This window comes from Colletotrichum costaricense (assembly GCF_030867565.1).
Source record: "Colletotrichum costaricense strain IMI 309622 chromosome Unknown Scaffold_19.1, whole genome shotgun sequence".
Taxonomy (NCBI): Eukaryota; Fungi; Ascomycota; class Sordariomycetes; order Glomerellales; family Glomerellaceae; genus Colletotrichum; species Colletotrichum costaricense.
This window is the reverse complement of record NW_026848248.1, coordinates 566,531-590,330: the sequence shown is the minus strand read 5'-3', so window position 1 is coordinate 590,330 and position 23,800 is coordinate 566,531. Positions and strand designations below refer to the sequence as shown.

Here is a 23,800-nt window from a genome sequence, read left to right as displayed (position 1 = left end):
TCCTACAGCAACATATTAAGTACCCAAGCGTGCCCAATTTCTGGCACAACAGCACACCGGAACTCTCGGCGCAAATGGTTTGGATAATTCAACATGGCTCTTCTGCAGCTCCAAAGAGCATGTGAGCGCTTCCGGTCACACTTGTCGGACGAAGAGACGCGGCGAGTGGAAAACGTCAAGAGTGTGGAAGATGTTCGCGAGGCTATCACTCAAATGGAGCGCTATCTCGCCTCCCGTCAAAAGTTACGAAATTTCGAACGGCTTGTACCTTTTCTCGACGCAGCTGATCGTTTGACAAAACCCATCGACGTCCTATCTAATGGCGTTCCGTTCCTGCCTTACATATGGGTGAGTTCCTCTACCGAGAAAAAGTTCCAAGACGGACGATCTGATCATCAATATGATCTATCCAGGCACCTCTCAAGCTCATTCTCCAAGTGAGTTGACTCGCATCTACCGCTTGATTAGGGTCTTGGAATACTAAGGGTGCCGGTTCGCTTAGATATCTCAGGACCACACGCATGCACTGGATTTGATCCTCTCTGCTTATAGTCAAATTGGGGCCTCACTTCCGCGTTTCGCTCGATACGGCAATGCGTTCCCAGACAGCCACGATTTCCAGCAACTACTGGGCCACATTTACGAGGACATCATCGACTTCCACTGCCATGCTTACCGGCTGGTACAGAAGCCGGGTAGGGTGTCCCGAAGAAAAATACCAATTTCGCAAATTTATGCTCATTTGTTTTTAGGATGGGCAATGCTCTTCTCAACCTGTTGGGGTCGATTCCAGCATCGATATGATTCATTACTTGGCAGCATCGCCAAAACCAGCGAACTCATAGATAGGGAGGCAGCTTCCTATGAGATAGTTCAAGCTAGAGAATGGCGGCAAAAGCTTATGGAGGACGCGCAAGATCGAGAAAAGAAAGAAGAGATTCACCAGCGCGAAGCTGTCAACAAGTGGCTTCAAGTGAGCGACAGAAACGAGGAAAAGCTTGAGCGCCTTCACAACCGTTGTCTCGATGGAACATCTCAATGGGTGACTGGGTCACCCCAGGTTCGATCTTGGCTCCAAAAGGGCAGAGGAAAGCCGGTCTTGTGGCTTCATGGAAAGCCTGGCTCTGGTAAGCTGCGTCCGCTTTAACTCAGAGATACCGACTAATCTTCAAAGGCAAATCCATCCTATGTTCGCAACTCATCTACTTCCTCAAATCAAGCCCCAACTGGAATTGCTTATTTTTCTTTTGCGATTTTCATACTTCAGGCTACGGGGTAACCGTACAGGTCTTACGGAGCATATGCGCCCAGATTCTAGACCTTGTTCCGGAGACGGCATCGTTCGTGTACAAAGAGTGTGTCGTTTCTGGAAAAACACCTTCAACATCATTTCTCAAAGAGTTTGTCCCAAAACTTTTTGGGTTCTTCGAAGACTTGCGTCTGATCATCGATGGAATCGATGAGATTGGGTCATCGGAACATGGAGAACTGATCAAGACCCTGGCAAAGCTGGCAGAGACGCAGGGAAACCTCAGGTTGCTCATATCTAGCCAGGATATACCGAGCATAGCGAGGAACCTGAAGGGCAGACCAACACTGATAGTTGGGAAGCAGTCTGCGTCTGTTTGTAAGGATATTGGCTTGATTGTCTCAAGCCGCCTGGAAGCCATCAATGAAGGGCTAGATGGTCGAGTCCCCGAATCGGTGTTCACTGAAATTCGGGAAACAATCCTCAAAAGAGCAGAAGGTATGGGGATTCCCTTTTAACACGAAAAGAATTGGAAGGGCTGACGGAAGCGTAGGAATGTTCCTATGGGTTCACCTAATATTACAGGTGTTGGAGACAACTGACAATATTCAAGAGCTTATATCGAGCGCCGAGGCCTTTCCCAAAGACCTTGAAGAGGCGTAATCTCTATACTCTCCCCGATCTTTCGTATCGTAGCTGATTATAACCAGGTACTCGAAGATTCTCACAAGTATCATGAGCCGTTGTCAGGTAACAGATGTGTCGAAGTTACGACGAATATTTGGCTGGATGGTGTTTTCGAAGGGCGGCCAGCCGATGAGGAAATTTGAATTACGACTCGGTCGAGTGCTCCATGCCGATTCGACCATAATCAATGAGAGAACGAAACCGTTTCCGAACGTTTTGGATCTTTGCAAACCATTCATAGAGGACGGTCCAGGTGCAACCATGGTATTCATCCACGCCACAGTACCCAAGTAAGTGTCCCAAGTAGCCTGCTTCCACACCCTCAGATTGGTTGACGTCTCATGCGAGATTTCTCCAAGCCCAATCCAGTGGGCCGTTCATCAACAAGGAAGATTCTTGCCGAGATATCACAACTGCCTGTATTGCGCAGTTGACACAGAGCTTGGCTCTGGCCGACGAAGCCTTGGAACTCCAGCAGCATCTTTATTGTGTTGCACAGGGTTTCTACGGACTCCTTCCCTACGCTGATGAATACTGGATTGAGCACCTACTGGAGTACCTTGAGCTCAGTCAAGGGTTCTGCACACCCGATTCTTCGAGAATACAAGGACAACTCAAGGCGCTTGCTAGAAATTGGATCGACCTGGTGGGAGAAGAGTCCACGCGAACCTCCAATGCGGAAAGCCCCGATTCTCGTTTGCATTGGTTCGAAAGCCTCCCCTCAACGAGAGCACTAATTCAGGAAGCCCTCGAACTCCGCAAAGCAACAAAGGAGTCGGTTGGTATGTGTACAATTTAATTCTTCTGTGTTACTACCTTTGACATAACGCAGATATGCTAATTGATGATTCTAATTGTGCAGAGAATATGCCCTCTCCTGGGGATACAACATTACTATCGTCCGTCAGAACAAAGTATCACACTTATGTTGTCGCCCTATTAAGAGAGGCCAATTGTCCGGGGCTTTCAGCTCAGGATTTTATCGCATTTAAAGAAGAATACGGCCCGTCCGCATTCGTGTGTCCCATTTATGGATGCGACAAAGCTGTAATCGGATGCTCCTCAGTCTCACAACTGAAAGATCACTCAACGAGCCACCAAGAGAAACTGCGATGCTTCGAACAAGACTGCTTCTACAATGATGTTGGGTTTACCTCTCTAAGGCAACTCAAATACCACCAGAGAAGATGCCATCCTTCACCTCCTCTACCATCGATTCCTCGGCAGATTTCTCATACACTGGGCCAGGTAAGTCAAGCGTCTGCAACACCGTCAATGAATTCCAAGTAGAATCATCAAGAACTACCAGCCAGTAAAAGCAACCATGCTTCTCCGCTAATGATAGTGTTCTAGCAGAGTCCTCCAGAACCATCAGTGGATGCGCTGACACCCGCTGCAGCCGAGCAGACGTCCCAGGCGAAGCAACAACAGCTACCGGGAATGTCAGGAACGGGAAGTCTTCCTGACATTCCCGCTCATATGATTCAAGTGACGCCGACCGACATCATGAACGCTCGCAAAGCGAACCCTAAGATTGCGAGCCTCACAGACAATCAGTTACGAGACTTTATTATCCAGATCAAGAAACGGCAGATGGCCGCGGCTATGCAGAAGGAAATGGCCATGCAGAGGGAAGTGGCCTTGCAGCAAGTAAAGAGACAGATGATAATGGAGCCTGAAAAATAGCGAATCCATACGCCAACGCCACAAGCGCTGCGTATGCCTCGGCTGGCTCCTCCGCCAGCCACCATCGGCATCACGCCTGTCTGATTCGCACGACCAGCCCCACCAAGGTAAGCAGCAAAAGCAGTGGCGTTTGGGCCGGGATATAGATGGATGGGTGTGTCTAGACAAGGGTTGAAACGGCTGCAATAAGCAAAAAGGCATCAGAGACACCAACAATTCTTTAACATAGAATAAAGAAGCCCTGAAGGGCCTCGAAGTCCGAAGAGTAGAACTTTTGCAGATCATGTCGCAGTTCAGAGACCTTGAACTCGAGGTTCTGGCCATGCTTATGTTGTAGTTGTACTGCAGCCCCCAAATCATGTGTGAACCCCTCCTACGAGATGGACAATCTCAATATAAATATCATCCTGCACATCACTCCTCCTCTCCGTCCCACGAGTATTCTGTCTCCTTGAATAAGCTTCCACGGCCAACTGGAAGCTGACAGTGGGTGTACCATTTGCTGTTTTTGCCGGTACAGCGGAAAGGCTACGACTGATCAGATCCCGCGCAAGATCCCACCAACGGGCTGTGTGTCATTCCAGCTCGAGACTAATCTCAATCCATACCCCGACTGCCAAGATCGATCCTGTAGAAGGGAGGATGCCGAAGTATCCGGAGTCTTAGGATTGAATACTAGTAATCCGTTGCCAAAGAGCTCGTGGACCTATTGGTTCACCATTGTTATGTTCGGACAGTGGAAGGAATCACAAAAGCCCTCGCCTATGACTTTAAGACCTTCCCAGTGCTGTACCGGGACGAAGGCGCACAATCAACGTGGACCATAATTTCTCACACGACAAGAGAAATATGACAGGACTTGAAGACTGTTACGCCGTTTCTGGCTCTCATAGACACCGTTGGAGACGTCTAATAGCCCGGGACAACGATCCCCTTTCTAATATCTGATGTCACAAACCAAGGAATCTAATAGCTAGCCAGTCTATAAAGTCAAGGCAGCTTCTGAATGGCATCATTACTCGAAACAATTTTCTTCGAATCTCTCACTTGGACTTACACGAAACGGAAGCCCGTCTAAGCGCAAGCTAACACGAAGCCTGTGCGACATCCCGACATCTGGAAGACAATCAGCCTCTCTTTCCTCTTACCTCCGACTCATCACACCTCACAACATGCTACAGTCATAAAAGGCACAACCATACACACAGAATATTGATTATCACTCCATATTTATCTCATACAACACCGCTTCTTCTACCTTAATGTCGACAGGTATCATAACCAATACCAAGTAAAAAGGAAAGAGCACCGATCCAAATGCAGCACACCAACCAAACCATGCAAACGCAAACAGACTACAGCTTACAAAGAGAAAGTGAGCAACATCTCATGAGATGCTCCATCAGTCAACGCTTTTCCTCCCCACTTTACTTCACAAACCCCATCCCCCTTTAGATGAGCTCTTGTCGGATGGGCTCCCCAGTGGCATTACCGCTGTTGAGCAACCCCTTGCCCGCCTCCATCCTCTCGATAGCGGAGCGGTACTAGAAAACCACATTTTAGTATCTTCACTCACGAATCACGTTTGTAAAAGTTCAAACGGAAGGGGAAACTTACGGCAAGCACAAAGTTGATCACCAGCGCAGCCATCAAGGCGATGCTGATAATCAACGGCCCGACAAGGTTATCGAAATCCTTGCCGCTGCGGCCGATAATCATCTTCCTCCGCAGCCTCATCATACCGTAGCCCCAGATACCCGCAAACACGGCGATGCAGATGTACACGATGCCCATGACCTCGGCCAGGAAATTCTCCCCGGCGGCCGTGTAGAGCGACACTGCGAGCGCGCCGAGCAGGATGCAGATGTGCTGCCACTTGAGGAACGTGCGCTCGTTGGCCAGCCACACCTTGGGCTCAATCTTGAGCTCGCCCGAGTTCTTGATCCACTCGGTCGGCTCCACGACGCCCTCGGGCAGCTGCTGCTGGTTCTTTTGCGCCCTCCGCGCCTGCGAGTACTTGGACAGAGAGAAGCCGGGGAGCACGGACGAAAGCGTGCCGTAGCTCCTCTGCTGGCCGTTGGAGCCCTCGCCGTTCTGGCGGCTCGACGACTGCTGTGACTCGTCGTTGACGGGTCTCGACTGGGAGCGCGAGCTCTCGGCGGCCATTCTGTTGGCGAGGTACGACTGGCCGGCCGGCGAACTCTTGGATATCTTATACGAGCTGACCTTATTGCCCAGAAAGCTGCCGACGGCCTGCTCGTCCTCGGCTCTCTGCGCCTTGCGCTGCTCCTCGGCCTCGAAAGCCACCTGCGGGTCCTTGCGGATGTCCGCCTCCAGATCGCTCAACCAGAAGGGCAGGTTATTGACAAAGTCCTCAAACAAGGAGGCAATGCCGTGGACAAACTTGGAGAAGCGAGGCGTGGGGTGCACCAGGTGGGATGCCATCAGATCCGTGATCCACGCAGGGCGCTTACGGTTGGGGTCCTCTTTCAGCTTGATCTCCAGAATGGCGTAGGGGAAACGGGAGACCTCGCTCTGGTTGATATCCTTGAACGGGTACGTCAGGTTTCGACCGTCAATATCGAGACGGTGCCATTCTGCTGGGTCGCGGCACGGCCTATCTCTGTCCAGCGTGTCCTCCCGGATGAAGGCTACCTCTGTGTCGATGGAGATACGCACGCGGTCGTCCGCGGGCTTCTGGAAAGCGGTGCGAACATAGTTTGCGCGCAAGACGGGCTGTAGCTTGTTCTCTTGCATGAAACCCTGAAGAGACTCGACGGTGCTCTTGAAATTCTCAACCACCTCCGCCTGCTGGCCCTGACGCTCCATCTTCTCCACCGTCTTCTCCATCTTGTAGGTGCCGTCGATGAAGGGCTTGATATACTTGTCCTTAATGGGAAACTTTCGCTCCTCGCTGGATCCTTGTTCTCCAACAATCTTCTGTTCGAGGAACAACTCAGGCTTCGCACTCAACTGGCCATACCAACGTACGCGGAGCGAGGACGCTTCCGCCTTGCGCTCCACCTTCTTCCCGTACAAATCGAACTTTGAGTTATCAAAATAAAGCGACGTGATGGTCGGGTCATTGCTTCCATCCAGCTCCTTAGCGGACTGCTCGCTGTAGACAAGGGCCGGAAGACGTCTCATAATATACGTCTTGACCTCCAGTAGGTTATCCGGGTGGACCCAGAACTTGTGGGCGGTGTACCGCTCGCCGTGCCGCGTCTCTCCTTGGCTCTCAAGATCCAGTGGCTGCGCATCGCCGGCGCCGTCGTCCAGCTGCTGCCGAATAGCATAGTACATGATGGACAGCTTGTTGAGCAAGGGCGAGTAGCCTTGCTCCGAGTTGAAGGGCCGTTTCGCCAGGCTCAGCTGCATCATCGGTCGCACCTTGTATCTATCGCCCCTCTTGCGGTCATGTTTCTTGACGATCTTGAGGAAACCAGTGTAGTTGATGTTGCTGTACTTCTTCAGCTCCGAGATTTCGGTCGTGATCTTGTCGAGCTCCGTCTCAATGTCCTTCAGCTTCTGCGCCGTCGCAGCGTCGGGCTTCTTGACCTGGTCGTTGTCCGCCCCTTCATCCTCCTCACTAGTCGGCGGTGCCAATTCCTTGAGCTTCTCAAACGCGGCTTCGACTCGGTCTTTCAGAGCCTTGAAGGTCTGCTCCTGAAACGCGGCGACCTTCTCGAGTTGACCGTTGAAAATCTCGTCGCAGAAGCGGTTCTCGTCGTCCTCTGTCCACGCAACATCTTCGTCATCGTACTTGTCTTCCCGCAGAAGCGACTTGAGCTTCGCGTAGTCGATGTACTTGTCCTTCCATGGCGCGTACACGGCCAACCGCAGTGTCTTCCCAAAGCGCATCGCGACGGTTGGTGGTAGATAGGGTCCGAGGTTGGGATAGACGGGAGTGTCGCTTCAGTCGCTTCGATACGGGATATCGGAAGTCGCGGATGCTTTTGAACCCCAAGGATGACAGAGGTGTAAGCTGGGAAGTCTGGTCGTGAAAAATCTCGATCGAGTTGGTCGAAGGGGTAGGTCGTGACTAGGAAAAAAACAAGCTTCGGGTTCGGGTGTAACGAGGCAACGCTGGTTGATGTGGCTGGCGCGCGACAGGGGATATCGAACGAAACCCTCGTCTTTTTCTTCCTTGCTTCGGTCCTAATTCTTCCTGCTCTTCCCGTCAGGCGAATTCCTGTCGTCTAGTTCAAGCGCAGAAGTGGGAATAATCACCAGTCTAACCAGAGAAAAAGAGGTAAGGTCGTGGGTGACAGTTGAAGAAGATGGTGTTTGGCACCTGCAAGAAGGCGAAGCTTGGCCTGTGTTGCTCGCGCGGCCCCACCACTCTCCCGTCCCAGCACCGCAAAGTTCCACAGTCCCGTTACGTAGCGCCGCAGCCATTGTCCTATCAACAGCTGCACTGAGAGGCACGTGTGTTCGCTACAGATGCAGCTTTGCAGCTACGAAACCCATCCGGTGGGGCGCCATCGATTGATGCCGAAGGTATGCGAATTACTACCTCACATATGGCCGCATCGGCAGGAATACTCCGATTTAAATCACTTTATGACATGGGGTATTGCAGAATGTGAAATCGTCGTTCAAACTATTTCGTTTTTACTCATGAAAGAATGGCTATTCTCATTATCCCTTCAACTCCTGTTACAGCCCTTCCAGTTAAAATTCAAGTTCCGTTACTGCAGGCCGTAAATGCCCCTTCACCCAATTCCCGAGGCCGTCTAATCGTTTCACACCACAAAACCCATTCCCAAAACACTTCAGTTGTTGAGCCACTGGTCGAGGGCAGCATCAACCTGCTTCCGGTACTCCTGTTGCGTCTTGCATTGATCCAGGAACACCTTGTACTTGGCATCGAACAAGAATTTCTCGCCCTTGAGTGTGCCTGGCTTCACGAGGCGGCCAGGCTTGCTCATACGGTCCATGATGGACCACAGGTTCTCCGTTGTGCCATCCTCAGTCGCGGTCGCCGCTTTGGCGCCCAGCATGGCAGCACCGTGAACAACGGCCGCGTTGGTGTACTTGGGTACCAAGACAGGCATGTCGCAGATGGTAGCCATCAAGTCCATTAACAGTGGGTTCTGGCACTGACTGCCGGACATGAAGATCGTGTTAAGCTCGTGTCCGGACGTGTTCATCGCCTCAACAATCTGTCGAGTCTGCATGGCGATGAACTCCATCGTGCCGTAGTACCACAACGCCAGGTTGTCCGTGGTCTTGTCGCTGCTCAAGCCAACCACGGCACCCTTCATGTTCGGGTCTGCGACTGGTGATCTGTTACCCCACAGGTCACCGTATAGGAAGAAGTGACGGCCCAGGTATGAGATTGACGGGGCACCGCTCTTCTCACGCATGTATTCCAAGTGGGAGTTCAGGAACTCGTAAATGTTCTTCGACTCGGCCGTGGCAAGCGCGTTCGTTTCGATAAAGGCAGGGTGGATTTCGAGAATGTGTCGAAGGAGCTCGCCGGTGGCAGACTGGCCACCTTCGGCCATCCAGAACTCAGGAAGCAAGACGTCTCGGTATGGGCCCCAAACGCCAGGCACGAACACTGCCTCTCTGGACATGGCCAAGTGGCACGTCGATGTACCGGCAACCGCCGCGAGTCTGTGGAAGGCTTGGGAAAGGTCGTTCTTGGGCTGGTCCGCCTCGAGATGGCCTGGCGGAAGTTCGACCTTGGCGCCGACAGTACCAATCCAGCCGGCGTAGGCGTCAATAACGCCGCCACCAACGGCGATACCCTCGGGAAGGCCGAGCTCTGCCGCGGCCTTCTTGCAAAGACCACCCACGAGCTCGCCAGCGCTCTGGTATTTTCCGTTCTGTGAAAAACCAAGTCAGTCAATTGCACTTTTGTCTCGACGCTGAAGCAATAGAGGAGGAGGGTTCAAATGAAAAAGGCTCACCACCCCGTTGACACCACCCATACGCTTGAAGTCGTCCTCAACAAGGTCTTCGAGCCCAATTGTGGCCAGGAAGTCATCCTGCCAGCCCTTGACACTGCCGTCAACACCGACAGGAACGTAGCCCTGCTTGCAGACGGTGCTGCAGAAACTCCGCGTCTCGTTGCCAGTGGCCATGTGCGTGAGCGCATCAGCAAGGTCGTAGAACTTGCAGCGGTCAAAGAGCTCCTTGGGCATGTTGTTCTTGAGCCACAGGACCTTGGGAATTTCCATCTCGATGCTCATGGTTCCGCCAACGTACTTGAGCAGGTTGTGCTTCGTGGCGTTGATCTTCTCCGTCTCCTCGACGGGGCGGTGGTCCAGCCAGAGAATAACATTGCGGTCGTTACCATCGGCATTGTCAAAATCGGGGCCGGTGACGGCGACGGGCTCGTCGGTATCGTGGCTGAAGACGGCGAGGGAGCAGGTTGCGTCGAAACCGATGCCCTTGATAATATCAGGGTCGACCTTGGACTCGACGAGGACTTGCTTCACGCAGTGGCAGATGCATGCCCAAATATCTGAAGTGGATTGTTCCTTCCGGAAAGGTCAGCTGAGCTCAACTCCTCGGGGGGATTGACCGCCAAAGTGATGAAGAGAAGGCGAGGCTCTGAAGTGACTTACATAATATCCGGTCTCAGGCTGCCACAGCTTGATGGGCTCGCTAGCAAGGCCCTTGATGTCGCCAGTCTCGTCAATGATGCAAGCTCTGGCCGAACCAGTGCCGACATCGATGCCGATGTAGTGGTCCTGGTAAAACACTTCGAGTCAATGGTCTGGTCTCTGAAAATCAAGGAACGGAGCTCCGTTCCGGTCGAACTTACCAGAGGTTGGGGAGGTGCGGTGGATTGGACCCTAGAGGTAGACTGTTAGCTCTTAGATACATCGTGAGGCTTTGGGCCAGCTCGATTGCTCGGTCACAGGCAGGTAGGCAACTGGCTGGAACAGTGGCTTGAACTTACTCCATTGTGCAGACCGAGGGTGATTACGAATAGTAAGGTCCTATTCGCGGGCAGGAGAAGATCGTGTGATTTCTTTGGCAGTCTGTGGTAGGGAGTAGGGAGGGAAGGCAGACAAGGCGTGAAAGTGTAGAGCTTCTTGGGCAAAGGCGGTTTTGTTGATCAACAAAAAAGGCGACGGGAGCTCTTCCTTAAAAGAGCACCACAATACGACCAGGACGGGGGACGGTCTGATTCACTGGAAAAGGTCAGGTTCAATCCAGACCTCCATCATCGGCACACACCCTTATTTTTTCGTCCCTTCTTCCTGCGACGAAAGGGAGGGGACGGGAGCTTGGTGCTTGCCTGCTTTACCTTACCTTACTACTGCGTAGATGGCGGTTCTTCCACCGTAAGGTACGGTAGCTAGTGTTGCGCCTACTGCGTAGGACCTGGACCCCTTTTGCCCCTCCAAGTGGGGTAAAGGTGAGGTGAGAGCAGTTAGGTACGTACAAGAGCTACCCTGCCTTGCAGGTACTTGCTGCCAGATGGGCAGTACATGATGCAAGACAGGGCCAACCAGCCCCTCGGATGGCAAAAAAAAAAATGACACAGCAAAAAGGAAAGAAGCCATAAGCATGTCCGGTTGGGATCCGCGTGCCACCTGTGGTGTAAGAGCTGCAGTTCCAAGCGCTAGGTATTCCCCCCGGGGAGGTTCCAAGCTGGGACTACCCTCGGGACGGGGGCAACACCGAGGGCATGGAGGGGTGGAGGGGCAAAAAATCCACTGTAAGCCGACATCCGCACCACCCCCCAGTGGCCCCCCGCGCCCATCAAGAATTAGAATCTTGGGGGTTGCATGGGGGCGGCAAGGGTGACCTTTTGGGACATGGTACACTATCTGTAAGGTAATAGTGTGGACTGGTAGAAAACAAGATGGCCAAGCCCACCTGACAATCTCGTTCCATATTAGGAACCTCAAGCAGCAGTCCAGAGCTGGCGGGGAAAAGCAGAGTGGCAGATTGGCAGCAAACCATGCAACCATGCAGGAAGGTGATGGGACGGATGCTCGGGGAAGATGTTGGAAAAGCCGGGAGGGTCCCTGAGGAAGGAGATGGCCCAAAGGGTTCCAGAAGCCCAACCACTCGATTCCAGACTCCCAGAGCCACAGGGTCTGCAAGCCTCGTGTTTTCCAAAGTCTCCGGACTGGGCAGCTTGGAAACCTCAACACCAGCTTTGTTGATCTTCTACCGTCTGACGTCTACCGTTCTGGTTCTGATACTTCTCCCACCTGATGTGTGACACAAAGAGCCCAGATTAGACATGACTAATTTGGCTGCAAGACTGACTTTGCTGCCCGCATAAAACCACCAGTCCCCGTTATGACATATTCACCATTCCAAAATTCCAACAAAAGAGAATAGAATTACTTCAAGTATTGATCAACTACGTGTGATCTCGAGATCTTGAAGATGCCATCAGTGAGGCTTCCCTCCATCTGTATTAATAGTCGCCTAGAACTAGGTAACATCCCACTGTCTCCTGTCAAACTCTATGGTGGTTGGGACTAGAACCGGTAGCGTCGCCGGCGAATCCTTTCTCAACCTAACGAGTCTATATAAACGGTACGATGGAGTCATCTTAAACACGATGACGAACCACGGGAAAAGAGGAGAAACACCTTTGTCTCAGCCACCGTGCCACCCTACCCCCGAACCAAAAAAGACACGAGGCCCGGCAAGCCCCCCAAAACGGTGGGCCGGGGCACTCATCCCGCCCCCGGGTCACCGGCCAACTCCCAACTCGTTCCCCCCGCTCCCCTGGGGCCTTGTGGCAATCAACAGGAATCCTCCCCCGGCCGTGCCTTCCTCAACACCATCTCTACCGTAAGGCTACCGTTTCCCGCCCGCGCCCGCTTCGCCCGCCGCTTCATCCTTTTGCGGTGCCGAAACCAAAAGAAAAAACCCAACGCCATCAATGATCAAACCACCCTTCGCACCCACCCCTCCTCCCTTCCTTTTTTTTCTTCTCCATCTTTCCCGTCTTCATGCGACCCAATCACTGCCCAACAACCCGCCTCAGAGTTTGTGTACTTTCTTCCTCACCATGGATTTCCCAAACGTAGCCCGAATCAGCTCTAGCCCGCCACATTCACCGGAATACTCTCAAACCAGAATGCTCCCAAAAACTTGTAAGCAATTGTCGAATCAGACATAAGCTGGACAGGGATGCGACAGATAGGCCACCCTCTAGCGCAGAGTCAAGACTGTGGACTGTGGGGAGTGTGGAAACGAACGTGTCTGCTGCTCTCCCCCAGGACATGGATCACAAGAGCTACTGTGGAGTAAACTCACACAAGGAAAATCATAAGCGGAACACCTTTTCCATGCACCACAATCTCAAGATTTGTTTAGGGTAATATTCCTCTATTCCGCTTGCTACCTAACCATACCTGTCAGGGCTGCATAATGACCACCGCCGTACTGGGTATTTCGTTTGTTAATAAACTCCATATCTCGGCAGCACGATAGCACACCGAGAAAGAAAAATCTCTGCATGCCATGTGAACACCCGACCAGGCCGCCCCTGATGCTTCGCTGTCACCTGTACGGTGTTGCGGTGTGTTCGGCTTTCGTCTTGCCTGACTTTCTTCCCCTGTTCTGGGCTGATAACCACGCCGTCTTTGCTGATGCGGCCTAGCCTTGCCAAGCAGGTGAACCAACTGCGATATCGAAGATGGTCTGCCGATCTTTTGCCCGGCAACTCCGAACAACGGAGCCTCACCACACTTCTTTTGTGTCCGCTTTCCGTTGTTCCGTCCGTGCCGATCCCCAACGATCGGCTCTCTTGCTGGACCGGACCCCATTAAATATTGCTTTTTTGTGTCCTCCATGGGCGCGTTGGCAATCCTGTCGCATACACGACTGTGTCGCCTCACCGCCATAGGATAATATGCTCTATGACAGGCTGATGGGCGTGACTCGGCAATGCGTGATGATTGTCGATGAGGCGTCCTGCAGGTGAAGATGCAGCAAATGCCGTTGATAGCTTTTGCAGATATATCCGAGTGCTTTGCATGATGTTGGCAGGCGTCTTGAAGAGTTTCCGCGTGTCGACTGTTCAGCTCTCAGTAGTCAAGTTCCGCCTTGGGCCATTTGACGGTATCTTTGTCTTTGTCCTTCTTCATCTTTCCGCGAAACGGTTTTTGGTCACCCTGAAACCATGGTTAGTCCCTGCCGACATTGCGAAAAGAGTTGCATCCCGGCTTACCTCTGCTTTGCGCTTCTTGCCGTGCGATGGCTCAGGCGCTCTCTTGGTATAGACTGGTGTGCTTTCGCGTGCTTGTGTCGCTTCCGAATGACAGCTAAAGTGATATGCTCGATTGCCGACCAACGTAGTATCCAGCCACACCCATTCTTGAGCAGTCTCAAGCCACTTGTTCTCAAATTTCTCTTGGCAGATGGGACATTTGCTATTGATCCCGCTGGATGCATCTGGCACAGGAATATATCGAGGCTTGGCCTCCTTCTTCCCTCGGCCAGGACTAGACGAAGACTTGTCCGCAGCCGCAACGTGGTCGACATCAATGGCCTCTCGGGACTTGACCCAGTCCTGTATGATGTTAGGCTATTCCAAAGGTTTATAAGGGGCTGATGGTGACTCACATTGTTATCGACATACCAGCTTCGGTGCTGGCCTCTTTTCTCTGCTTCTGCGAGTCGTTGGTGTGCCTTGAAGTGCCAATCCATATGCGCCATCTTCTTCTTCCTACCCTCATCATCCGTCTTGAAACGTCTACCACATTGGGTGCATTGAGGACCCAACTGCTCAAAGAGAGACGGGATTAAGTGAGGTTGGAATCTGGAAAGGATTAGCATTCGTGCTTCCGGTAAGATTCCGAGATAAACTGACTGTTGTTTCAAAGCCGCCGCATCAAGCTGGTTGCCGCTCATACCCCCAAGCGGAGGAATTGGCGGCAGTTGGCCGGAAGCCAGCAAGCTTGCAATGTTAGGGGGCAAGAATCCGGGAGGCATCATAGGCATCCCTGGAGGGGGCACTGGTGCTGGGGCTGCTGGCGTCGGTGTTGCGCTTGGAGCTGCTCCTCGAAGGATTCCGGCTTGCCGTAAGCCGGCCAGCAACGCCATAGGATCTGTTGCCGGCGGCGCACTGGGCTGTCTTTGCGGCTCGGCCCTCTGTGGGGGAGGAGACCGGATCGCCATGCTGGCATGAGGAGGGGGCGGCGGCGTTGAAAGCTGTGGCGTGGCTGACTGCCGTGACAACAGAGCAGCAAGAGCTCCTTGGCCCAAGAGGGCATCAAGCGTCACTCCAGCTTGCTGCGGAGGCAGGCCAGATGGTACTACAGGCGCCGCAGGTGGCGGCGGTGGATGATGAGGGACAGTTGTAGCAGTAGGGGTTGAGCTCTGGGCCGAGAACGGCCTCACTTTTACGGCAAGATCGGCTACTTGATTCTTAATGAGGACCAACTGGTCCTGGGGCAAGTTCTGATGTTGAAGCAAGCTCTGCACATCCAACAACGCCTTGAGTCTTTGTTGAATACTATGATCATGGGGGTTCTGTGCAAACTCCAACTTCGACGCATCGATCAACTTCTGGATGTCTTGACCCAGAGAGTCTTTGTTTATCCCAGCAGCCTGAGGTCCTGAGAGTCCGGCTCCGTATGGCACCTGCGGAGGGGGTTGGTAGGGACCAGGAGCTGCCGAAGGTTGAGCACTGTATGATGGCGGAGGAGGCTGTAAGGTCTGTCAGTGTGTGATATCAAGTGCTAAATGGTAGAATGGACGTACTGCATAAGGAGCCATCTGCGGATGGTGTGGAAGCGGCGCACTCGGAGGTCGGTTGCCATTCGCTTGTGGCATGGGTGGAGGTTGACCGTATGGCATCGGCTGGTTCGAGCCAGGTCGCATACCCGGCGGTGTTGGTGTTTCGCGATACGGTGCAGCAGCAGGTCGGCCGCGACCTGCTGGTCGTCCTTGCTGAGCCTGAAGCGCGGATGTGCGAGCCTTGATGAGGGCGCTCTCAATAGGTGCCGTCACTTCTGACGCAAAGACTGGACGCTTGTCCAGAGATCCAGGAACAGGCTCCTTCCAGGTGCGGAGCATTTCATCCATCTTGCGGCGAACCTGGCCATCAACAGCCGCGTATGCTTCCATAAACGTCTGGTATAGCTTTGCTCCGAAGAATAATGTGTACGGAGTGCCGACATTCTTGACAATCGAATCGAGGACGTAGAGGGCTGGGAGCTTCTTGTGCGCTGGCGCCTGTCAAACATGTCAGCATGGATCGTTACTTTGGGGAAAGGGAGCTTCGTGACTTCCCAAGCTGCGCTTGAGAAGGACTTGGCAGACAACGCGGGCCGTTGCCGGAAAGCTGAAGGATAGAGCCTACCTTCAAGATATGGTCCTGCAAGACTTCAGAGATGACTTGGGCATGCTCGGTCTGCTCTCTTGCAATCATCGTCAGATTGCTAATTTCGAATCGCACATTGGTAGTCAAGTCTTCAAGAGCTTGACGATAGTCCTCAGCGACTTCTGTGGCGGATGACTCGTACGACATGATTGTGGTTATTCCTGGGTAGCGATATCCTTGATGATGAATGTTTGTCTGTCAAGAGCACGCGATGGCGAGCGAGATCTGCAGGAAAGTGACAACGCAATGGCAGCGGGGAAGATTCAGATCGACCTCGAAGTCAAGCGCCTTCACCCTATGCAATGGAAAGCACAATAAACCACCCTTATTATGGAGGAGCACCAGTCTGCAGCTTGGAAGGAGAGACGACGCAGGTAACCTAAAGTGGAAGGGGCCGATTTGCAGATTCCAATTCTCGCGTCCAGACCCTCTTTCTGCTCAAGTCCTCCCACCAAAAGCCAACCAAATCCAAGCAGAGAGCAAGGACACCGTCACAACATTATCCAGTGGATGGTTTTCGCGTCCGCTTGAAGAATTCGATGGGACCTTCGTAGATATTGACGGTCGCCAAACGTACGAAGAACGTCGCGAGAATGGCGAAGACAAAGAGCAAAATGGGAGTGGAAGTGGCAGTTGGGTAGTCACGATTTGGTCGCAGCGAGACGAGTCAATGAAAAGAAAAGCCTTGACCGATTCAGATCAAGTCGAATCAGATCCTTGCCGGGGGCGATGTCGGTCGCGAGTTGTCGTTGTGTTTGATGGAAGAATGCTCAATCTGCAGCAAGTCTGGCGGAGAGGAATTTGACGTCGGGTCGTGAGGCTAATGGAGGTAGGTAGGAAGTGACAGTGAAAGGCAATGACGGACCCACTTGAGCTCACGTGCCTTGGGCTACCAAGCAGGGAAATAATAGGAACCTGGAAGGTGCGAGTCGCACAGATTCGCTGACCTCATCCGGTGTTTTCCTTATCTTATCTCATCTCGGCTCACCCATCACTCCCAGCTCTCAGTACCTACCACCACAAGGTAGGTACAAGGTATCTCATGTCGTTGTGTAGATTCCTTCTATCGACCTAGAAGACGTGAATCGCCTACCATAACAACATCGCCTAATTGTCAACAATTGGGAAAGAAATGAGATATGAAGATAGAATGATCTCGGTATATCGACGAAGTCCTGTACAGTTACCTATTTTCTCTACACAAGTATGGGGTATCTACTCTGGACACTTGCTATTAAGATACAAACACGCAACTCGGGGGAAATAGTGCCTCTTAAGTTATTTAATCAACCGATGAGTCTGCCTGAGCCTGATATCACAGCATAGGATGTTTAGTGAATGAACGCCTCCAAGATTCCATTTATACTTCTCTTCACACACCGGGAGCCCTGCCCGAACTGTGTAGTAACCCTTGCGGTCGAACTAGAAGCAAGAAACTTGAGATATAGACTTGATAGCCAGAGGGACAGGAGATATGAAGTGGGCTCTTCTTTTACAAGTCGGCAACTCGCAAAGAATTTCGGTACAGGGCTTCTCCTCAATTAGGCTGATAATTGAGGCAAACTACGTCAGAGCAAAATAGGCAACGTCAAGCATGAAGACTCTGGCGCAAGAATAATGAAGTACCGGACGAAGAGCGAGCACTGTCAGCACTTCCGACTTCTATTCACGAAGCTGATACCCTGGGAATTGATATTTGACGCCAGCACTGCCACGGTGATGTGGCCGTGGCCACATCGTACAAGACTGGCGGCTGGGGGGTTCCGCTAAATCGGACAGATAGACGCCGCAGGATGCGGCTCAAATGGTTGAACCAGGAATTTAACAGAGCCCTGTATTTAGAATAGCTCTATATTCTGGCGGCAATTTCTTCTTTTTTGGCGCGCGTAAACATTGTCGTCCTCGTAAGATACTCTCAAATGTGGTCTAGAGGGTGGAGACCACGCTTACGACCTCACTTACAGGCGGCATCAGAAATGAGGTGGTACGCGGACGGGCGCTTAATCCCAAGCGACCCTCTTGACGGGCCACAGTCGTCATAAATAACTCGGAAATCGAATACGGGCCCCGTCCGATGCACCGGAAGCTGTCGGGGGCACGGCCGCCCTGCAATCTGTAGATGCACGCCTCTTGTCCAGTCTTTTGGTTTCACGATCAGGTTTCATTACCATCTGGCGATACCGCTTGTAAGTGATCATGGCGCGATGGAAAGCCTTCAGCCGCCTACCTCAGACGGACGCACGAAGAGCTATGATCGCAGCCAATCGCTGTCTTTGAGGATGGCTGAAGTCAGCTTTCCCAGACAATGTTGATCTGAGGATTTGTTATTCAGCTGGTCTGACATATCTACTTTAGCTTGTACTTGAAAATGGGCATATGCCTCGGGATGTTCTTCAATAATCGGAGAGAAACATAGCCGAACGACCAAGGCTTGGAGACCCAAGCTGCGGTTAGTTGCACATTACTCACTCGCGTGGAATCACAAGGCGGAATCACATTGGATATCAGTGATTATACAGAGCGTTCGCTGGTAAAATCGGATTTCATGGAGTATAAAAGACTTATGCTCTATCGGTATGACGGTGGGGACTCCGTACCGGAGGTTTGGGGCTCGCCCGTGCTGCGAAATCGCACTCGGAAGAGCCAGCTACGGGCCTACGGCCTTCAAGTCTTCACTGCCGCAGGGTGGGACGCAAGTTCAGGTACCTTGCGTTGCCGCTCACACTGGAATTGGCCCATGAAGCCCAACTCTGCACAGCGAATCGGTACTTATGGCGCCTGCAGGGGTACGCCCAGCGGACATGTGTGCCTGGCATTTCGGCCGGCGGCTGTCTTTGCTAAACTCGCATGAAACAACGTCTCGTCGCCCGTCATCCAATCAATCCGGCATCGCGCCCGAGAACTGAGAAGTTGCCATGTCCCTTCCACTCTCGACTGTTCACTTTGTTTGTAACCCTGAGCAAACCTCCCCCGTCTACCATACCATAGACATCCCTACCTCGGATCCCGTCTGGACCTCTCAATGCTTGAATATTCGCCTCCTGCTCCGCCAACTTTGTACTTTTGCCGCCCTCCCATAGGTTCGTTGCGCCTGAATTGCTTGCCCTCTACTTGAACAAGCTGCAGCAGTTCGACTTTCAGCGCACGATTGGATGAAAGCGGCCCACGGCATGTTCATGCCACCCATGTCTGTCATGGTCTCTGCCCTCTAGACCCTCCGTCGTCTCGTCTTTTGCACTTTGCCGAGCTGAGTGTCACGGGTGTATCTTCTTCGACGATCTGGCGAGCGCTACAGGTTATCAGCAGCTCCACGATGAAGATGGTGTCACTCTCACGCAGCGAGGCCACCGCTGCCCGACCCATACCGTGACAACGAGAGAATGACCGACAGACAAAGTTGTTAGCTGCTCTGGGCTGCGCGTGCTCGATCAGGGGTCTCATTGAAACCACGTCTGGTTGCCGCATGGCGTCGTCTGGAACCTCAACCGCAGGAAGCACACAGCACCTCGTCCCGCTATCACGCTCTCGAGTCCACCATCTGCGTCTCTCCATGATCCCGTCCTCTATCCCGCATATCCCATTTACCCACACCCCAGTATCCTAGTTCTCATACCGCCCGGGACGTCGAGGGATCGTCCAAGCCGTTCGTGAGAGAACCCATGAACGCTCCATCGTCTCCCCTCCATCCCCCCCCCCCATGCTGAGTCTCCGCCGACGCATCCCGGCCCTGATGGCCCTCTGGCGCCGCTAGAATGATTGGTTGCTGGTTGCGCGAAACTTTTGGCTGTGATTCGAAACGGCGAATGGAGAGGGCCACCGGGCAGGCTCCCTTTGGTCAAATTGGACCTGACTTTCTTCTTGCCTCGTCGCTGGGATGACAAAATCCCAGGTGACGTGCAGGAAGAGAAGGACTAAGGGCACTGCTCGGAGCAAGGTACGGAGTTACTTACCTATCTTTACTTCAGGTGCTTTGCATTACTTTTCACCCCATGTTTCGTTAAGCTCAGGCCGTGGGACAAGAATCCATAGTCAATCAGGGTCCTATCTGTATTAAAGGAGAAGGAGCTCCCGTCCCTCCTTCCTTTGACGTCGAACCTACCCACCGATCCTTTCTGGCAGGAGCTCCCTTCCCTCTTTCCCCATTGAACAGCCTTGAACAGATTCTGTTCTTGGGCATCTACTAATCCTGTTCGCCTACAATCTTTCCCTCCTCATACTCTCGTCGCCTTGTCTCCTTCCTTTGTGAAGACATCAACACTTTCTCTATAACGCCAACTCTCCTGGACTGGTTTCCGGGAATATTTCCTACTCGTCTCTAATCGTACCCTCGCGCTCGATACTCTACCATCGAATCACCAGTCGCTTGGATTACCTCGTCAGCTTGGACTGACCGAAATTTTGCTACGGACCTCATCGCTACCGAGCTCACCACCAGCCGCTATTCACTCAATACTCTCCTTACTTGTATGGTGGTTCGCCCTTGGTCGATCTCGGACTCGTCACTAATGCTACCCCAGGACCTCGATACTCTTCACCAGAGCTACCGAGTACTCAAACACATACGGCTGCCTCGAAAAACCGAAAACGTCGCAACTGCTGTTCTCCAACTACAATCAAAAAATGTTCAACCTCTCTGAAAACTCCAGCCTTCGTGGCTCGGGTCACTTGATCCTCAACGTCTTCCGAGCGTTCAATATCATCGGCCTCTTGGCTGTCAGCGCCGCCACCTGGACCATGATCGTCATGTCCATTCTCAAGGGCAACTTTGCCTTCTTCGATTCGGCCTCCCGCTTCTTCACCTTCTGCTTCGCCATTTTCCTCATTGTCTCCGAGCTAAACGTCTTCCGCGCCTACTTCATGCGCAACTGGCCGACCCTCTCCCCCGAGCATGGCCTCAGCTGGCTGGGAATCGCCATGGTCGTCATGGGCTGCCACATTCTTGGGGGTATCACGGTGCCCGCCTACTCTGTTGAGACTATTGGTCTTCCTCTCTGGCGTCTCATCCTCGCCTCGGGCATTCTGGCCATCACCTTTGGTTTCTTCAACATCATCTCGTCCATTGTCTTCCGGGATGGCAGCAACGGCATCAACGCCCGCAACATTCGCAGCGACGGCACCCTTGCCTCCGGCAAGAACTCGTACGCTGACGGATACTCTGTCAGAAGCAACTCGATTCGCAACGAGAAGCCAAACAACAAGTTCAAGCGCCTCACGCAGAAGTTCACTCCTTGGAGCAAAACCAACGACGATACCAGCCCTCGTCCCAACATCAGCCACCCTATCGCTCACGATGTCGAGCAGGGCCACGAATCAGAGCCTGACTACGATGAATCCCGCCGCAGCCCCATCATGCCCGATATCTCTCGTCCGGCTACTGCTCTGCACCCCGCCATGGCTGGCCACCGTCATACCAAATACAGCCTGGCCAGCAACGTGAGCCGCTTCTAAAGAGTGGCGGATGTTGCTCGCACACGACATTCTTCTATGTCTCGATGAGATTGAAATCAACGGACTTCACAGCAGCCTTGGTATTACAGAATATACATCCCTATTAGGCAGGGTGGAACGGCGTTTCACGGATGATTTAGTTTGGCTTTGAAAAAATACCCGACACGACGGCACGGTGTACGGCGAGGAACATGAGATTTAGGAATCTTTCTTCACTGATCATGACCAGCAATCGATTATCAGGCATTAAACAGAAGTAGATGCACGATTGAGGGATCAGTCATAATTATAAAGCTTTGTTATCAATTCCGTCTTGACCATACGCCGTAATAATGAGAAACACTGCCCTTTCAGGTGTCTGATGGGGAGTCTATTTAGGAGCATCGCAAGCCTAGGGGATGTAAGAATTGAGGTCGTGGGCTTTGAGAGAGGGACCTGAGGGAATCATCACACGATGGTCTCCGCAGTCGTATCCATTTCGAATCGCTACCAGTCCCCACACCGTCGAAACCCTGGTTGAAATTTTCAGCACAGAAAATGCAGTTGAAAGGGGCAACAGTTCACTGTGTAAGTTGCACATTGAGTTGTAGTATTCGCCTTGTACACATTATGGCAGGAGAGAAATAATATCAATGAGGGTGGGAGAAGCATCCTCTTTGCACGGATGTGATTTAGACACAATAACAGAACGAAAATCGCATGTAGCACTAGGATCGAGGAGGAGACAATTTTTGTTCAAGTGTATCACATTGAAATCACATAATTCATCATTTGTACGCCGAGCCCTCCAAGTTTTCTCAAGTTAAGAACCTCGAAAAAGTTGTGTTCCATTTTTCGTATCGATTGAGCCTTTTTGACCTCTGGGACTCAAGCCAGAGGAAGAAGAACACTCCAGCGCATGATATCAAGTGCTTTCCCAAGTCGTGAAAGTAGTGGCCAAATCCCGAATACCTTCCATGATGATGATGATCCACCGCCGTCGTCGTGTCCTCCGCGAACACCACACCTGGCAGCCGAAGCCGTACTCGTAGTAAGACAGTCGTGGTACGCGAGCGGCCCGGTAGCCTTTTCAGAATCGTCCAGTGCGAGTGGGCGAAACCGTTTACCGGTAGCGCCACAGGGACAGGGTGTTGTGGCGCTTCCAGGTCTTTCTGCGGCCGGCCTGGGTCTTGTTGTAGCGGTGGCCCTTGTTGAGGCCGCGGGACTTCTTGCCGGTGGCGGTGAGACCGCGAGCCTCGCGGTGCTTGTGGACGGGGGCGACGATCCAGTTGATGCGGGGGTCCTGGCGGATGGCCTTGTGCTGGGGGTCGACGAGGATGACCTCGTAGTACTTGTAGGTGGAGTCCTGGTTAACCCAGTACGAGTTGAGGACGCGCAAGTTGGCGCAGCGGCGGCCGACACGCTCCTCGGCGGTGGAGGCGAGGGAGCGCTGGTACTTGAGCTGGTTGACACCCTGGTTGGTGGGCTTGCCTGTATGATTCCATTCCCGTTAGCAAATTCGTCCCTCTCGCTGGTGAGAGTGTCGTATGAGGGGGAACCAGCTCGGTCCTCAAGAGACGCAGACTGTTTCCCTCTCGTTAAGGATTCGCAACGTACCGAAGGTGGCACCCTTGGCGACGGGCTTCTTGCGGCCTCCACGGCGGACGCGGGCACGGTAGATAACGTAGCCCTGCTTGGCCTTGTAACCGAGGCGGCGAGCCTTGTCGGGGCGCGAGGGACGCGAGGCGCGGTGGATGACATTCAGCTGTCGGAGCTATATTGATGCACTCTCAGCAAATGTTCAACGAGTGTATAGCAGGAACGCAAAGTTTTCCCCCCAAGTCTCCACTAGACCCTCATGATACCCTCAAACCGAGAAATTTTGGACCTCGAGACCCCTCAATAGAAAGGAATCCAGCATCGAAAATTTTCGGGTTCGGGGGTTGATCGAGAGAGGGAGAAGCGAGATCGAGGAGAATTGAACTTTGTCGTGCGTCCACATGGTATCGGAATCGGGTGGTTTCAACGTACTTCCCAGCAGCGAACACGCAGAAGGAAGCGCATCACATCGGACTGCTTCTTCTTCTGGAGCTCTTCGACATACTTGAGGGCACCCATTTTGACTGCGGCGACGGCGTCAGGTTAGCCTCTTCGGTTTTGGTAGATGTGGTGACGATTGAGAAAAGAAGAGAGCGACAAAGGTTGTCGAAGAAAAGGAACGGGGGGAGGGGGGACAAACCAGCTGTTCACGTAAAATCCGGCTGCCGAGGTTTTGGTGGTGGTGTTGATGAATTGGACGACGATTGAGAAATGTTCGAGTGGAAGGGGAAAAATCGAGGAAGGGTAGAGTTTGTGCGGTCGTACTAGTCCTAAAATGGCTAGCTCAGCTGGGGCTGGGCTTGCCCCGAACCTAATTATGGGGCTCGCGTCTC

The 23,800-nt window shown here is 52.7% G+C and overlaps 9 protein-coding genes across 9 annotated transcripts; 5 read left to right on the top strand and 4 right to left on the bottom strand.

Annotated features, from left to right (window-relative positions):
* Window positions 1–93: 93 nt before the first annotated feature.
* Window positions 94–1,912, top strand: CCOS01_14045 (NACHT domain-containing protein; the record flags this gene model as incomplete). The annotated part of the gene is made up of 6 exons (XM_060462189.1): window positions 94–348; window positions 414–437; window positions 512–695; window positions 753–1,127; window positions 1,175–1,747; window positions 1,863–1,912. 6 exons carry the CDS (start codon window positions 94–96, stop codon window positions 1,910–1,912), a joined length of 1,461 nt encoding a protein of 486 aa, XP_060307285.1.
* A 285-nt stretch (window positions 1,913–2,197) lies between these two features.
* CCOS01_14044 (uncharacterized protein) lies at window positions 2,198–3,622 on the top strand (the record flags this gene model as incomplete). Its single annotated transcript, XM_060462188.1, has 4 exons — window positions 2,198–2,226; window positions 2,306–2,718; window positions 3,119–3,184; window positions 3,336–3,622. The coding sequence occupies 4 exons, from the start codon at window positions 2,198–2,200 to the stop codon at window positions 3,620–3,622; spliced, it is 795 nt and encodes a 264-aa protein (XP_060307284.1).
* Window positions 3,623–5,073: 1,451 nt separating this feature from the next.
* CCOS01_14043 (VTC domain-containing protein) lies at window positions 5,074–7,483 on the bottom strand (the record flags this gene model as incomplete). Its single annotated transcript, XM_060462187.1, has 2 exons — window positions 5,074–5,166; window positions 5,240–7,483. 2 exons carry the CDS (start codon window positions 7,481–7,483, stop codon window positions 5,074–5,076), a joined length of 2,337 nt encoding a protein of 778 aa, XP_060307283.1.
* Window positions 7,484–8,397: 914 nt separating this feature from the next.
* CCOS01_14042 (FGGY-family pentulose kinase) lies at window positions 8,398–10,543 on the bottom strand (the record flags this gene model as incomplete). The annotated part of the gene is made up of 5 exons (XM_060462186.1): window positions 8,398–9,456; window positions 9,541–10,113; window positions 10,201–10,326; window positions 10,401–10,431; window positions 10,539–10,543. The coding sequence occupies 5 exons, from the start codon at window positions 10,541–10,543 to the stop codon at window positions 8,398–8,400; spliced, it is 1,794 nt and encodes a 597-aa protein (XP_060307282.1).
* A 1,621-nt stretch (window positions 10,544–12,164) lies between these two features.
* Window positions 12,165–12,404, top strand: CCOS01_14041 (uncharacterized protein; the record flags this gene model as incomplete). Its single annotated transcript, XM_060462185.1, has 1 exon — window positions 12,165–12,404. The coding sequence occupies one exon, from the start codon at window positions 12,165–12,167 to the stop codon at window positions 12,402–12,404; it is 240 nt and encodes a 79-aa protein (XP_060307281.1).
* An 87-nt stretch (window positions 12,405–12,491) lies between these two features.
* CCOS01_14040 (uncharacterized protein) lies at window positions 12,492–12,731 on the top strand (the record flags this gene model as incomplete). The annotated part of the gene is made up of 1 exon (XM_060462184.1): window positions 12,492–12,731. The coding sequence occupies one exon, from the start codon at window positions 12,492–12,494 to the stop codon at window positions 12,729–12,731; it is 240 nt and encodes a 79-aa protein (XP_060307280.1).
* Window positions 12,732–13,641: 910 nt separating this feature from the next.
* Window positions 13,642–16,088, bottom strand: CCOS01_14039 (uncharacterized protein; the record flags this gene model as incomplete). The annotated part of the gene is made up of 6 exons (XM_060462183.1): window positions 13,642–13,728; window positions 13,785–14,126; window positions 14,180–14,375; window positions 14,427–15,265; window positions 15,320–15,793; window positions 15,921–16,088. 6 exons carry the CDS (start codon window positions 16,086–16,088, stop codon window positions 13,642–13,644), a joined length of 2,106 nt encoding a protein of 701 aa, XP_060307279.1.
* Window positions 16,089–20,561: 4,473 nt separating this feature from the next.
* On the top strand, window positions 20,562–21,389 carry CCOS01_14038 (uncharacterized protein; the record flags this gene model as incomplete). Its single annotated transcript, XM_060462182.1, has 1 exon — window positions 20,562–21,389. One exon carries the CDS (start codon window positions 20,562–20,564, stop codon window positions 21,387–21,389), a length of 828 nt encoding a protein of 275 aa, XP_060307278.1.
* A 1,102-nt stretch (window positions 21,390–22,491) lies between these two features.
* CCOS01_14037 (ribosomal L15) lies at window positions 22,492–23,486 on the bottom strand (the record flags this gene model as incomplete). The annotated part of the gene is made up of 3 exons (XM_060462181.1): window positions 22,492–22,859; window positions 22,986–23,142; window positions 23,400–23,486. 3 exons carry the CDS (start codon window positions 23,484–23,486, stop codon window positions 22,492–22,494), a joined length of 612 nt encoding a protein of 203 aa, XP_060307277.1.
* Between the last annotated feature and the right edge of the window lie 314 nt (window positions 23,487–23,800).